Source organism: Podarcis erhardii (genome assembly GCF_964252035.2).
Source record: "Podarcis erhardii genome assembly, chromosome: 7".
Taxonomy (NCBI): Eukaryota; Metazoa; Chordata; class Lepidosauria; order Squamata; family Lacertidae; genus Podarcis; species Podarcis erhardii.
Genome location: NC_138511.1, coordinates 12,348,610 through 12,365,377, shown reverse-complemented (window position 1 = coordinate 12,365,377; position 16,768 = coordinate 12,348,610). Strand labels below are relative to the sequence as shown.

Genomic DNA, 16,768 nt, shown 5'->3' with positions numbered 1-16,768 from the left:
GTCATCTAAAAGCGAGATAGTTGTTTATTTCCTTGACATCTGACGGGAGGGCGTTCCATAGGGCGTGTGCCTCTACCGAGAAGGCCCTCTGCCCGGTTCTCTGCAACCTCACTTCTCGCAGGGAGGGAACCACCAGAAGGCCCTCGGAGCTGGACCTCAGTGTCCGGGATGGATGATGGGAGTGGAGACGCTCCTTCAGGTATACTGGGCCAAGGCCATTTTGGGCTTTAAAGGTCAGCACCGACACTTTGAATTGAGCTTGGAAACGTACTGGGAGCCAATAATCCTATGTGTCTATGACATGTACCTGCAAAGTCAGAGGCTATGCTCTGTCATGATGGCTATGCTCCGCCTCCACAGTCAGAGACTGTCCAGTGGCTGAAAACCACAGGAGAAGAGTGGGCTTTTCTGCTTGGATCTCGCTTGCTGTTTTCCCCACAGGCATCTGGATGGCCAGTGTGGTGTAGTGGTTAAGAGCGGTGGACTCGTAATCTGGTGAACCGGGTTCGCATCCCCGCTCCTCCACATGCAGCTGCTCTGCACTCATGCAGACTTCTCTGAAGTCTTTCAGCCTTACTCACCTCACGGAGTGTTTGATGTGAGGGAGGAAGGGAAAGGAGATTGTTAGCCACTTTGAGACTCCTTAGAGTGGTGATAAAGCGGGATATCAAATCCAAACTCTTCTTCTTCTTCACTGTGAGAATTGGATGTTGACCTAGATGGACCACTGGCCTGATCCAGCACAGCTCTTCTTATGTTCTTATTTGTTAACCATCAGTATTGCATTACGTGCCCCATGCAGCTCACTGCCAGCTGGTATTATAAAACCCAAGAGTTACTTATTCCTGGTGGTAATAAAAGTCATTGTCATGCTACGCGATAGCAGTAATGATGATTCGTAATGAAGCACTGAAATTAATACCTGGCATATATGCAACCCAATCCTATGTATGCCCACTCAGAAGTCAGTCCTATTATGTTCCTTAATTTGGGCTGATTGCATAGTTTGCAGCCTATGTGACGACAACAACAACAAAGATTTACAGTTATTTATTTAGAATTAGAATGTATAGCTATTATATTCGTGTATGAGCACTACAGTTACATCACTTGATATGAGATTAAACCTATGGAACTCATTGCCACATGATAATTGTGGTGGCCAATCATTATGACTGTTTGCTTCTGCTGGCCAGATATCAGAGATGGTAGCTTGCGGTTGTTTATTCTAAGCCAGTCTCCGCTTACCTCGCTGGGTCAAAGCATATCCGAGCAATGAGCAAAGTCGCTGCCACGAAACTCTTTTGTGCATGTTCTAATTGGAAGAAGCAAATTACATGTATGTAATTAATATCTTGTATCTCCTGCCATCTGATCTCTCCCCGTTGGCTAGAAATAGTAGCTAGCATGGGTTAGTGTCCCAATCTGTCCCTCCTCCCAACATCGCTGAGCTTTGTCAGTCATTGACTGTGTTGACTGAGAGCCAAACAGATGGTTTTCAGATGAAATTGTGCTGACAGATGCCCACTGTCTGCCACAAAGGAAACTGGTTACTGGGCCAACTGATGGAGGGATTGCAAAGGGTGTTCTGTCCACCCCTCACTTGAGGGGATGCTCACCCAGGGCTTTGTTTGCCTTAAATGTCACTTGTAAAGAAGCTGGACCCTCGCAAGGAAGCAGGTCAATGTAGGAGGCAGGATGCAGAACATTCCAGGTGTCCAGAGGTGGAGCCTTCAGGACCATGGAAAGCTCCAGAGAAGCAGAGGTGTTGCCCCAGCAAAGGGAAGGACCAAGCCTTATGAGGAATGACAGAAGGAGTTGGGGTGTTTAGCCTGGAAAAGAGCAGCCTGAGAGGTGACACGACACGATAGCTATCTTCGTAGCCATATCTGAAAGACTGTCCCAGGGAAGATGGAACAAGTTTGTTTTCGGCTGCTCCAGAGGGTGGGACCCGAACCAGTGGGTTCAAATGACCAGAAATGAGATGAGATGACAACTAAAATGTTAGGAAGAACTTTGTAAGAGTTGTTTGACAGTGGAACGAACTACTTCAGAGGGGGGTGGACTCTCTTTCACCGGAGCTTTCAAAGCAGAGTTTGGATGGCCACCTGTTAGCGATTCTTCGGTTGTGATTCCTGCACTGCGGGGGGTTGGACTAGATGGTCCTTGGGATCCCTTCCCGGTGGAGTATAAGGTCAGGTTCAAGGTGCTGGTCTTGACCTTTAAAGCCCTTTGTGGCTTTGGCCCCTCGTATTTACGGGACCGCTTCTCCTGGTATGCGCTGCAAAGGACCTTAAGGTCCATGAATAACCATAGTTTAGAGGTCCCGGGCCCTAAGGAAGTCAGACTATCCTCCAGCAGGGCCAGGGCCTTTTCAGTGATGGCTCCGACCTGGTGGAATGCTCTGTCCCATGAGACTAGGGCTCTTCAGGATTTAACCTCCTTCTGTTGGGCCTGTGTTGTTGTTGTTTAGTCGTTTAGTTGTGTCCGACTCTTCGTGACCCCATGGACCAAAGCACGCCAAAGCACATCGGGCCTGTAAGACAGAGCTATTCCGCCTAGCCTTTAATTTGAATTCAGCCTGATCTTTTATTTCCCTTCTCTTCCCTCCCCCTCCCCTTTTATGAAGATTACCCACTCTGAGACCCCACAGCTAATTCTCCAGTGGCCTCCTCGCTGGCCCAAGTAGGACCGATTCAGCCAGCTAGCCCTGGGATTATCTAATGCTTATTTCCCCTAAAACGATTTCTGAATTTTGAATTTTATTGTTATTCATGTTTTTATACTGTATTTTATGCTGTTTTTACAATTAAGTGTTTTAAATTTGTTCTTAGCCGACCTGAGCCCGGTTTTTGATCCGAGAAGGGTGGGGTATAAATAAAAAATTATTATTATTATTACTATTCCAACTCCACAGTTCTATGATTCACCTAAGCCCCAAAGTACCAGATGATGGATCTCATGTCACCTCGCGGTCTCCTATTCTCCAGGCTAAACATCCCCAACACACCATTCCTCTGTTTCTCTGGAACGTGGCACGAGACCATCATCTTCTGTTCAGCTACTGTGGCATTGGGTGCCCCCCCCCACACCCACACACCCCAGTTTCTCTTCTTTCTTTAATGAACAAACTGCTATAAAGCCCCAAGATGAACCAATCTGTGGAGAGAGACAAAGACCATTTGACATTAATGGGCAGGATGGCTACGGATGTTGGCTGGTTGGCTTTTCAAATGTTTTCCCTCACTTTAAGAATTCTCGCCAGAGTTCCTCTCTCTATCTCTCTGCCTCTCTCTCTCTCACACACACACACACAAATGCACACAAACCACCGTTTTCTGAGTTATGAGGCCCATTGAAATGTCTTAGCCAGGAAGACACAATTGAAACAAATCTCTTTGACCCTCACTGCGTTTGGCCCTGTTGGGCGGTGGTAAGGGAGAAAAGGATTTGTGTTTGTAAGGAGCCACAAAAATGTCAAGGAGAACGCAGGAAAATCAGCTGGTCAGAGATAGCAGACACAACAATGCTGAGAATTAGGAAATGTGTGGGTTTTACGCACATTTAGAGCAAGGGTCAGCAAACATTTTCAGCAGGGGGCTGGTCCACTGTCCCTCAGACCTTGGGGGGGGGGCAGACTATATTTTTTTGAGGGTGGGGATGAACGAATTCCTATGCCCCACAAATAACCCAGAGATGCATTTGAAATAAAAGCACACATTCTACTCATGTAAAAACACCAAGCAAGCCCCACAAATAACCCAGAGATGCATTTTAAATAAAAGGACACATTCGACTCATGTAAAAACACACTGATTCCCAGACCGTCCGCAGGCCAGATTGAGAAGGCGATTGGGCTGCATCCAGCCCATGGGCCTTAGGTTGCCTACCCATGCTTTAGACCCTGGACTCAATAGGTTCACAACGATGCCCCTTTAAATAGCTTAGGGGGGTTAAGGAAAAACTGCAGCAATTTGTTGCAGACTCACCTGCAAAGTCATGGGCCAAGCCAGGAGCAAATGGGCCAGATCTAGCCCCCAGGCCTTAGTTTGCCTACCCATGATTTAGAGGGTAAGCTGTTTGTTGGGTCTTCTTTCATTCTTTTCTTCCTCTTTAGCTTTACTCCATGTTCCCATATTTGTCCCTAGAGCTCATTCTTTGATCTTCCATTTCCTCCCCCCCCCACTCCCCACAACAGGGTTCAAAGGTGAACGGGACCACTGGCGAAGTGGGAGGACGATCTGCATCAAAACTCACGAGAGCGGGCAGAAGGAAATCGAGGCGTTTGATGCAGCCATCTTGCTGATCCGCAACCCCTACAAAGCACTTATGGCTGAATTCAACAGGAAATATGGAGGCCACATTGGGTTTGCTGCTCACGCCCACTGGAAAGGGAAAGGTAAATACGGGGATCCACCCCATCGGCTTCTATCTGCTTATTAAAAGATTATTTTTTAATCTACCTTTTAGGGCACAGTGTCCTCACAAGGCGGCGTGACAAAACTCTCAAAAGCACACAAGCACATAGTCTGGCCATATTCACACCACATATGTAAAGCACTATGGCAGGCATAGGGATGTGGATGGTGCTGTGGGTTAAACCACAGAGCCTAGGACTTGCCGATCAGAAGGTCGGTGGCTCGAATCCCCGCGACGGGGTGAGCTCCCGTTGCTCAGTCCCTGCTCCTGCCAACCTAGCAGTTCGAAAGCACATCAAAGTGCAAGTAGATAAATAGGTACCACTCAGGTGGGAAGGTAAACGGTGTTTCCGTGCGCTGCTCTGGTTCACCAGAAGCGGCTTAGTCATGCTGGCCACATGACCCGGAAGCTGTATGCCGGCTCCCTCGGCCAATAAAGTGAGATGAGCGCCGCACTGTCAAATAACTGCACGTTGAATGCATTGCCAAAGTTTCAACTATCCATGATATAGCCTTAGGCTTAGGGTTTTTGTTTTAGTGGAAGAATGTTGCAGAAATGTGGAGACCTGAAATTTAAGACTAAAAGAAAAATGGAGAGAGCTGCAATGAACGGATCCAACTGTCCCTGGTTAAGACACAAACTGAATGAATTCCTGCCCCATGTCTTCACCCTTGCAAGGGAATTTAAATAGATTGCCCTGCAGAACTGCACAAGTTCAGCCAAAAGAAATAAAACCAGACTGGTTGCACTGGCAACTCCAGGCTTTAAAAATGCACCTAGTCAGCTTTTTGCTAGTTTGCTGCAGCTGTCAGTTGTACTACCATGTGGTCAGATGGGCAGATCTTTGATGCCCACCTTAGTGCCAGGCTGCAGACTTACCCTGCTCGTTTCCTTCCGATTATACTTTTCCTTCTGGCTCCCCCAAGCTAAAGTCTATGTGATTTTTACTTTATTAAAAAAAAAAAAAAAAAAAGTTCTGTGTTTTTGTTCCATGGCATTAATTTTATGATATCCCTTGGATCGGTTCCAAAGCAAAGTTTTATGTGATATGATTATGCAAGGTGAATTGTCCCGCTTCTGTTTAATGGAACAGAGAGTCCATTTAATAATTCAGAGGTGGGGGATAAAACACAGTTCAAGAGGATTAATAAGGGATGTGGGGGGGGGAGGGTGGACAAGGTTGTCTTTTCCTCAAGGAGGCGAAGGCGAAAAGTTCAAGGGTCCAAACTTTTCCTGCACCGCAAATGAGGCATCGGACCCGTTACAGTTGCAAACGGAATTCTGGCAGATTATATCTGGTTCATTATCCATTTTATCACCCGATTTTAATGTGAGGATCAATTAGCAGGAAACCTCGGGGGTAATTGAAAGATTTCCTCTCCTTCTTTTCTAAAGCAAGGGAGCATGTTTAACTGAGCCCAGGACCTGGTGGCTAACGGAGCAGCTTGCTAATGAGATCGTATCAATCATCAACAAAAAGAGCCCAGCCAGGAAAGGCGTTTTCTTAGGGAAGGATGCGTTTATGGCAACAGGGGTAAGGTAGACATGATGAGATGACCCTCCCAATCAGCCCCTCCCCCCCCGAAAGAGCATTGACTATATTAGACCCATGTCAGGAGCTGATCTGCCTGGAGCCAATAACTCGTTCTTCTCTGGGTTGCTGCCCTGGTAGTGAGGCTGGAGCAACCCTTATAAACGGGTTCCCAGGTACGTAGAATCAAAGAATGGAAGAGTTGGGACGGATCCCAAGGGTCTTTGAGTTCTGCAATGCAGGAATCACAACATGAATTATTCCAGCCAACCATACTGGTTATTATTCATTATTATTGTTGTTGTTGCATCTATATCCAACTTTCCCTCTAAGCAGCTCAAGGTGGCTATCATCTTCGCTCTGCTTATCCACACTTGAGGAACCTCAGAGCTCCAATATAGTCCTACTTCAGAACATCTCTACAAGAATTCAGGCTTCCTTTTCATCGTTGGGCTCCTTTATCCAGCTTGCTACCCCAGATTATGTTCCACCAATCTCCTGTAGGTTTGCCCCAGTCCCTGGGACACACACACACACACACACACACACACACACACACACACACACATCTGTGTCTTGTTACCTTCTTATTTGTTCAAGTATAAGAGGGCTCTATCCTCTTATCTCTGTTCCCTCCAAACCCGTAGCAAGGGTGTAGACATGGGGCAGGAATTCATTCAGGTTTGTGTTTTAACCAGGGACAAATGAATCTGTTTATTGCAGCTCTCTCCATTTTTCTAGCCTAAAATTTCTGCTCTATGTGCAGCTGTTTTAAACTGTTTTCATGGATGATTTGATTGTTTTGTTCCTTTTGGTTTTTTTCTTGTAATATAAATTTTATGTGGGGGGGGCGGGGGTGGAAAAAAGCAACTTAAAAAAATATTGTCTTGGGTCTCAGGAAGCAAAATATCTCTGGCCCGCCTCCCACTCGTACCTTTTTGAAGCTGAGCTGATCCAGGTCTGTTCAGAGACTAATAAGAAATAATAAGTTTTTATTTATACCCCACCCTTCCCGGTTCAGAAAACCGGGCTCACGGCAGCTAACAACAAATTTAAAACACTTAATTGCTACAACTACCTCATTTCTACCATCATGGACAAAGGGCAAGCTGTTTCTAACGTGTGTCTGTTGTGGGTCCCATTGCACTGGGCACCAAATGTGCTCAGAATCCCACCCTGTGTCCTGCTGCTGATTAACAGGATGCCCCCCTCTCTTCTTACAGAATGGCCAGAATTTGTCAAGAACTATGCCCCTTGGTGGGCGACGCACACCCTTGACTGGCTCAAATACGGCAAAAGCGTCCTGGTGGTGCACTTTGAGGACCTGAAACAAGACCTCTTCATTCAGCTCAAGAGGATGGTCAGCCTCTTGGGCATCGCAGTCCTTGAGGACCGTCTTCTGTGTGTGGAAGGCCAGAAGGATGGGAACTTCAAGCGATCCGGGCTCAGGAAGTTGGAATACGACCCCTATACCCTTGAGATGAGGAAATTGATCAATGGCTACATCAAAACAGTGGACACGGCCCTGAAACTCAGAAACCTCACGGGGGTACCAGAGGACTATTATCCAAGATGATGGTCGTGTTGGGTAGGGACATCTTTTGGCTGGGAGGAACGGGATCTGCCCAGGCAGGTGCAGCTTGGTTTCACCTGGCGAGTCACTATTTCCACCCAGTGGGTGGCCCTTTTTTGGACTTCTGCTGCTCGCTGTTAACAAATCCCCTTGCATGAGCAAAAAGCAGTCAACATCCACCATTGCCAGTAGAAGATGCCTTGGCAAGCCCGCCCACACAGATCTACGTTCACTAGGGACCAACATTAACATACAGTTGGGGGAGGTTTGCAAAATGAAGATAGATCTTTGCTGCTGCTGTTTGGAAGAGTGTTGTCTCTCCTGCCCCACTTCATAATACGGATCACCTCAGCTCTGTTCCAGATGGTTGCAGTACCCGGATCTTTGGGGCCACTGCAGAGGCGTCGCTGGGGCCTTAGCCGAGCCAGGCAGTGTTCTGTTCCTGGTCAAAAACCTGTGGTCCGTTTGGCTGCCCTGACACTCCTCGAGATTCAGGTCTTTCATTCGGACCTGGCTGGCACTTGTACGCACATCCTGGGTTCCTCTACTCTGTACACTTGAGCCTGGTCCACATATCTGCACACACCTGGTGACAGTAGGCTGGTCTACTCATACAGTACAGTACGGTTGCAGACCTGAGGTGGTTGAGTGGGTTGTACCACTTTAAATTTCAGCTGGAGGATGCCATTTTTTAATTCCCTTCCCCGGGGGAGGGGGGAATACAACACACAAGTTCCTGATTTGTTGGTGGTTGGTAGTTCAGGGATACAAGGTCTCAATTCTCTTCCTGTTGCGGACTTCATTTTCTGCTTGTAGGGGAGCGTTCCAAAAAGTGGTACCATCCACCCTGAGCATTTTACCTCCTCATTACAGGAAGCTGCCTTACACAAAGTCAGATTCTTTGTTTGGCTGAACCCGGGACCTTCTCTGCGCATGGCCGATGCTCTAACAGTGAGCTATGGCCGTTTCCCACATTCCCAGAGTTCCCTGGGAAGAGGGACGCATTGTTAAACCACTCTGGGAAGAGTAGATCTGAGGGGAATAGGGGTCGCCTCATTCCAGTCCCACTTAACTACCTGCGCCATCGCCTTTTATCACATTCATTTTGGGGGCGTCAAGGTTTAGTTCACAGGCCTCCATGTCCAGAGCTGTCCTTGATGATGTTTGGTGTGTGACAGGTGTGTGGAACCTGTGACCCCTCCAGATGTTGGTGGACAACAGCTCTCATCCTCCCTGGCCATTGGCCATGCTGGCTGGGGCTGAGGAGACTTGTAATCCTACAAAATCCCGAGCGTTACAACAGCCTCATCCCTAACACATGGAATTCATGTATTCTGGGATGGATTTGGAAGCCAGGACAGGAACCCAGTCAGATGGATGGGCTATAAATAATAAATTATTATTATATTATTATTTATTAATTATCTTCCCTCCTATTCACTTTAGTAAGATCGGTGTTTAGTTTCGCAGAATTGAAAATATGCCACCCTTTGCAGCATTAACACAGCAACTTGGGGGAAAGCTGTGTAACTTTCTAGAATTATCCAGGGTGCCTGTGGCAGACTGGATCTTCCCCTTTGTTTATCCCTCTAAACAAAATAACAACAAGGAAGTCTGTAATGTAAAGATATAAAAATATTGTTTACTTACATAAAGTTGCAGACTCGATTCAAGCAGAAAATATCAGTGAAATAAGTAAATCAGGCAAAATATCCTTCTAGATTACAAAATAGATCACCTTCTTCCTACAGCTGCATGACAAGAGAGTGACTGTTCCTCAGGTGTGAGGAAATGATGAAGATTATCTTCCTATTGTTACCCTTCTCACCTGGGCAAACAGGATGTGACCTCACAGAGTGCCCTCTAGGAACTTGCAGGGAATTCTATGTGTCCTAACCCTTTTCTCACCTGACAAACATGGAATCTTATATTTATATTTTGAATCTCCCTTCCACTTGGCCAGTTGCAGAGGCAAAAGCTCACTACAGTGACCTATGAAACTGATTAAATTATCAGCATCTGTTGCTCTTTGCTTTCATACAACCTGGAATGAGGGCCTCTTAGGAGCCAGGAGGTAAAAAAAAAGCCCAAAAAGGATGAGGGTTGCAGAGACCTAGAAGAGAAAATGGCCTCCAGTTGATAGTAAATCCCCAGGTTGTGGCTCTTCCCTCACTATCATTTCTCAGTCTCTACAGAGCATCTCAAAAATGAGAAGCTTTTTGCAATTCTCCTTTTTTCGCAAGGAGGTCGAATGAAATATACTTGGAGTCGAGAGTGGATTTCATGCTCTTTATTCAGCTCATAGTGGTGAGGAGGAATGGAAGTTCCCCCAGAATGCTTCATATACATTATTTACACAATGGGCCCCACGTGATTGGCTAATTCCGGGATTCACCAGTAGGCCAATCATGTTGCGGATTCACTTCCACCTGGAGCTGGATTGGGTGGCTCCTGTGGACCAATCAGACTGCTGCCTTCTGGACCCTATTGTTCTAGGATCAATCAGGCTGCTGCATTCTGAATCCTATTGTTGTAGGACTAATCAGACTGCTGCATTCTGAATCCTATTGTTCTAGGACCAGTCAGACTGCTGCATTCTGGATCCTATTCAACTCAGTACAGTACATAACAGTGAAGCAAACTGTATTTGCAGGGTCAGGGGGGAAGGAAGCAGCCAGGAATGGAAAAGCTCTGCCCACGATCCACTGCATCTCAGATTGAGATGAGGCGCAGGACAAACAGGCCCCACTTCCCAGCTTGACGCCTCCTGCCCACATTGGATGTAGACGCAAAAGCCATATGTCGAACCCAGATTCTTTTCTATCTCCGGTTAACTTAGATCCAAAGTCTTGGCTGCACAATTCTCTCTCCATGTTCAAAGACAGCAAAGATATTTCTGCTGCAATGATGGATGTTGCAAGAGAACTCTATTTTTCTATGCACCTTCGTGGGGGGGCGGGGGGGACTCACAGACCGTTTGCACTGCTTGGGGCTGCTGCTGCTGCTGGGTTGTGTCGATGCTGCTGTCTGCATTGGCTTCTTATTTCCTCTTGCTTTTCTTTTATTGTTTTGATTTTTGACCAAAAGGCTCCAACAGAGCTCCTGTGCTCCTGAATGTATTTGATAAGGAGCAACAGCAAAGTTATTGTGGGGGGCAGGGGAGTGGGGGGTGTTTTATTTTTGTGTGCTTTGAGCCTTTGTGAAGCAAGATTATTTATGGCTTTTCTTTGTTTTTTGGAGACCAAATAGTTGTAGTGAAAACGATATGATTTCTACCTTTCCCCTTCATTCGTGGGGTATCCCCAAAGCTGCCGGACTCTCTCAACAATCCTCAGGTCAAATGCCGCTCATTAAACAAACGTTTTCTTAATATTTCTACTGTGTGCTTGGGTGTCTTTTGTGAAGTGCCCCAAAACGTCAGATGTTTGCTCATTCTGATGTTAAAAAGTGCGCCCTGTGGAACTATGTAGCCCAAGTGCCGGGGGGGGGGGTGTGTGTGAAGCATTCCCCCTACACAGCACCCTCCAAGTTTCCTTATTTTCCAGGGACAGTCCCGGATTTACAGAAGCCGTCCCAGTTTCTGATTTGATCCTGGAATGCCCCACTTTTTTCTTAGGATGTCCCTATTTTGATTGGAGAAATGTTGGAGGGTATGGTTGTTGTTGTTTAGTCATTTAGTCGTGTCTGACTCTTCGTGACCCCCTGGACCAGAGCACACCAGGCACTTCTGTCTTCCACTGCTCCCGCAGTTTGGTCAAACTCAAGCTGGTAGCTTCGAGAACACTGTCCAACCATCTTGTCCTCTGTCGTCCCCTTCTCCTTGTGCCCTCCATCTTTCCCAACATCAGGGTCTTTTCCAGGGAGTCTTCTCTTCTCCTGAGGTGGCCAAAGTATTGGAGCCTCAGCTTCAGGATCTGTCCTTCCAGTGAGCACTCAGGGCTGATTTCCTTCAGAATGGAGAGGTTTGATCTTCTTGCAGTCCATGGGACTCTCAAGAGTCTCCTCCAGCACCATAATTCAAAAGCATCAATTCTTCGGCGATCAGTCTTCTTTGTGGTCCAGCTCTCACTTCCATACGTCACTACTGGAAAAACCATAGCTTTAACTATACGGACCTTTGTTGGCAAGTGTATGGTAAGACGTCCCTATTTTCATTGGAGGGTATGGAGGGCTATCAATAATGAAATAATAATAATAATAATAATAATAATAATAATAATAATAATTGAATAGGACGTCCCTATTTTCATTGGAGAAATGTTCGAGGGTGTGGAGTTCTCCGACCCCCTAACCATTTGAAGGAAGTCCTACAGGGAAGTTTTTGAATGTTTAATATTTTATTGTCTTTTTATATACATTTGCAGCCACCCAGGATGACTGGGACCACCCAGTCAGATGGGTAGGGTATAAATAGTAAAAGTATGATGACATTGAAGCTGATGATGATGGAATAGGGCACCCCTATTTTCCCTGGATAAATGTTGTGGGGAGTGCCTCAACACCATGCAAGTAGGAACGAGAGCATAGTCATGTACATCTTTGCCACTAGAGGTCCATGTTTCCTCGGTGGTTCGGAGTGCCTTTGGCCAGCTTTGTCTGGTTCTCCAGCTACAACTCTTCCTGGACAGGGATAGCCTAACCACTGTAGTCAGGCACTGGTAACCACAAGGCTTGATTACTGCAACGTGTTCTTTGCGGGGCTGCCCTGGGACCTGGTTAGGGCTCCAGGTGGTGCAGAAAGCAGTGGCCAGATTGCAGGTGGGGACATCTAGCCAAGAACATGTGACGCCATCGTGGAAGCACCTGCATTGGTTGCCTACCTACTACAAAGCTCCAAACAACTTAAGTCCATGGTCCACCCTGCTATCCCAGCTCAGTCGTCAAGATCATTGGCAGGAATGACTGGCCATTCCTTGAGTTGCAGTAGCTCCCTGTCTCTGGAAAGCTCTCCCCACGGAAGTTGACCTGGCGCCTTCAGTATACAGTGGTACCTCGGGTTACAGACGCTTCAGGTTACAGAAGCTTCAGGTTACAGACTCCGCTAACCCAGAAATAGTGCTTCAGGTTAAGAACTTTGCTTCAGGATGAGAACAGAAATGACGCAGCAGTGGCAGCGGGAGGCCCCATTAGCTAAAGTGGTACCTCAGGTTAAGAACAGTTTCAGGTTAAGAACGGACCTCCAGAATGAATTAAGTTCTTAACCCAAGGTACCACTGTACACCTTTAGGTGCCAGGCAAAAACGTTCCTTTTAAACCAAGCCTTTGGTTTATTTGATTGACATCCTATGCCCTTTTAAAATGTGGTGTGGTGTTTTTTTTGGGATGGGGGAAATTATTGGGTTGTTGTTTTTATTTTGATTATATAGGGTATAGGGTGGTATAATAATAATAATAATAATAATAATAATAATAATAATAATAATAATAATAATAATACAGTGGTACCTCGGGTTACAGACGCTTCAGGTTACAGACTCCACTAATCCAGAAATAGTACCTCGGGTTAAGAACTTTGCTTCAGGATGAGAACAGAAATCGCACGGCTGTGGCGGGAGGCCTCATTAGCTAAAGTGGTACCTCAGGTTAAGAACAGTTTCAGGTTAAGAACGGACCTCCAGAACGAATTAAGTTCTTAACCCGAGGTACCACTGTAGCCGAAAACTTTTCTAGTCTGGCTCTCACACTGGTTATGGAAACCGCTTTCATGGCTAAGAGAGTCTACTTTGGCCAGATGTATCTGATGAAGACTTTTAAGAAATATGCAAGTCTTTAAGGTGCCACAAGACTCGTTCTTTGCTTTTCCAGAACAGGTACACGTACCAACCTCTCTGAAAGTCACCCAGGGAGCTTAGCATTTTCAGCGCAAATTTCTAGCAACCCTGTCTCTACCCTATTGAATTAGCATGGGTGGTTCTGACTCCACTTACAGGATCCTAGCCATTTGCGTCCAGGGTGTGCATGGAATAACGCCGCCCACAGCTGTGGTTGTGTCACAAAACTCCGGTTCCACACAAATGTGCATTGAGAGAACTGGGTGTGAGTGTGTGGATTACCGTAAGTCCCCTTTTCACATGGCTGCAATGTGGCTGAAGAGGCCAATAAGCTGATTGATGCTATCCTGGCTGATCTCTGAACCAAAAAAAAAAAAGGGGGGTCTTTCAAGGTCAGGGATAAGGTTATACCACGTTCAGGGAAAGGCAGATGGAGTCACACATGTTCCCTGCTGTCTTTTGTCTCCCTTTTACTTCTCTCTGAGCTGAACTCCCCCCTGCCATTTTGATTGTTTCCATGGAACCTATTTGGTATCTGGTGTATCAATGGATTTGAAATCTGAGGCCCACTGTCCAATTACGGGTGTGTGTGTGTGTGTGTGTGTGATAAATATTTGTTTGCATTATACAGGTGTGCTCACCAAACTCACAAAACAGAAATGTTTCTTTAAAACTTAAATGAGATTCTTCGCTTAATGGCAGGAAATCACAGGACATTAATATAAATGGGATATTTTATTGTTGTCGTTATCCAATCAATTAACTTTACAGGTTATCAACACAATGCTCATTTTGACGAAGAAAAATGGAACGTTCTTGTCTTAAATGTTACAAAGCCTTCCTGCGCCTCTCCTTCTCAAGAAATCTGGCTCCTGCATATTCCTGACATAATTACAAGCACGGCTTTCTGAGTTATAATCTTACAATCACAAAGATAACTTGGTTGAAACCATTGTTCTTCAAAAACAAGCATCTCGAGGCACGTAAAGCTGCCTCTTTTTCATAGAAGCCCAAGAACAGGAGCTCATCAGTCCCAATTGATGGTATCTGGAGAGCTTTCAAATGCAAAAAGGAAACATATAAACTCTTCCTGTCCAGCTGTTTGGCATAAAAAAGGACAAGATCGGGATGGATGCATCTGTCCATTGGGGTTTCCGTTCTGTATTTCACCATATTTCCACATCTGTTTTCTTAAAAGACCGCACAAAAATTCACCGGCATCTTAAGACAGATTAACACCATACATTAAAAGCACCGGAATGTCACTTCAAGCTGTCATGGCTCTTCCCCAAATAATTCTGGGGAGTGTAGTTTGTTATGAGTGCTAAGAGTTGTTAGGAGACCTCGATTCTCCCCACAGAGCTACAATTTTCAGAGCATTTGAACAGTCAATCTGTCTTCATGGGGAACATCCATTTCTATATGCAATTTTGTGTAACATACTGTATTTTTTGCTCTATAAGACTCACTTTTTCCCTCCTAAAAAGTAAGGGGAAATGTGTGTGCGTCTTATGGAGCGAATGCAGGCTGCACAGCTATCCCAGAAGCCAAAACAGCAAGAGGGATTGCTGCTTTCACTGTGTAGCAATCCCTCTTGCTGTTCTGGCTTCTGAGATTCAGAATATTTTTTTTCTTGTTTTCCTCCTCCAAAAACTAGGTGCGTCTTGTGGTCTGGTGCGTCTTATAGAGCGAAAAATACGGTAAATAAGTTTGCTAGCCATTTCCCATAAAACGATGCTTGTTTTTCACCAATATATGCATTTCTAGGCAGATTTTCTCGCAATATACAATTTTCTGTGCACATTCTATGGTTAAACAGCACCTCAAAATTCAAAGAAGTGCAGCTTTTATCTGCCCCGAGGCATAGGGCGGCCCCGGTCCACAGGTGACTCGCCTCTCCTGGCCTGGAGGCGAGCACTCCTCCTGCGGGAACTTAGTTCCCTCCGCCTCTCTGCCCTAAGCCTCTGCAGCCCAGGAGAGGCTGGAGGGTTACTGGACCCAGAGGCAACCTCAGCTTCCCCTGACGGGGCTGAGAGTGGAGCACCTGCAGGCAATGGGTCCTCCATCACCTCCAGAACCGGAGTGGATTCAGCTGGTGTCTGCTCCTGAGGATCCAGCACAGGTGAGGAACCTTCAGATTCCAGCCCCTGCCCCGGCTCAACTGGCCCCGGAGGCGGGGATTCCTGTGCAGGCTGGGATTCCTCCAGTTCAGCCTCTGAATCAGATTCCCAGGCTTTCACACACAGACTCTCCCAGCTCACTAAAGCCTGTTACCTCCTCAGCTTCTGACACCTCCTCCTCGCTGTCTTCTCCCTCTTCTCCCTCTCCGTAGTCCCACCACCAGTGCCTGTTCTCTGAGCCTTCTTCTCTTGGGGGTTCCCCAGCAGGTTCTTCCCACCATTCCTCTGTATCCAGCCTGTCCACAACAGGCTGTAGCTCATTGGTAGAGCACCTGGTTCGCATGCAGAAGCTTCCAGGTTCAATCTCCAGGCAACTCCAGGTAGCATTGGCAGAGACTCCTTACCTAAAGCCCTGGAGAGGTGCTGCCAATCACTCTACACAATTCTGAGATTGATAGACCAATGCTTGACTCTGTAATAGGAGTTTTATGCTCTTAGATATATGGTAATGTTCATAGCAGCACATACATAGGTCAGCACAGGAAGACCAACCTGGAACCATTTTGATTCCTAAACTGACCAAATGCTTTCTCTGCAAGGTCAAACTGGAAAAGTCTCCCCATTGTCTCTTTCCTCACAAATCCTGTCTTAAGGACACATTTAAGATATGAACAGGGTGTGAGCCTGTGACCTGGCCCAGGAAATAAGTATTTTACCACTACAAAAGAATGGCCAGGCTCCCCAGGCAATCCAATCAAGTAACCTGCCAGGCAGGAGATAAACAACAACAGGAGAAAAACAACATGCAAATGTTCTGTTTTAGACCGCCTTTTCTGGGATGTATCTGAGGGGTGGTCTTAGGTTACACCCCTTCTGTGATATATGCATAATGTTTCTGGGGGTGGTCTTGATCTAGAGGATGGGAATTTCAAAAGTCTTTATAAGCCCTTGCACAGCATTTTTGTGGGTTCTCCTCCTTTCCTGCATGAGAGGGGAGCACCCTGTTGCAACAGATCAGTAAAGATCAAGCTTACGAGCTGCTTTGCTTCTCAATATTCTCTGGTTGGCCTCTGTTATTTTCTCCTACCAATAGGGAACCTATGTAAGGACTCTATATGGGCTCTTGGATACCCCATAAGGGAAAAGGGCATATTTTTTATTTACAACAACTCCATATAAGGCCACTTCCCATGTACCATTTGTGATGACTCCTGATTGTTTCGGGTTGCCTTCTCTGAAAATAAACTACTCTGTCTCCATTGGATGTTTTTGGTATGAGCTTTCGTGTGCATGCACACTTCTTCAGATACCAAGAACTGACTTAGTTGGTCTTTAAGGTGCTACTGGAAGGAAT

At 46.2% G+C, this 16,768-nt stretch overlaps 1 protein-coding gene across 1 annotated transcript in view; it reads left to right on the top strand.

Moving 5' to 3' along the window:
• WSCD2 (WSC domain containing 2) overlaps positions 1-8,602 on the top strand; it is an 81,391-nt gene extending 72,789 nt beyond the window's left edge. The window contains exons 8-9 of the mRNA XM_081871058.1: positions 4,199-4,399; positions 7,174-8,602. Of these exons, the coding sequence (XP_081727184.1) occupies positions 4,199-4,399; positions 7,174-7,526 (554 nt within the window). The 3' untranslated portion in view covers positions 7,527-8,602. The remainder of the gene's footprint in view (positions 1-4,198; positions 4,400-7,173) is intronic.
• The last annotated feature ends 8,166 nt before the right edge of the window (positions 8,603-16,768 follow it).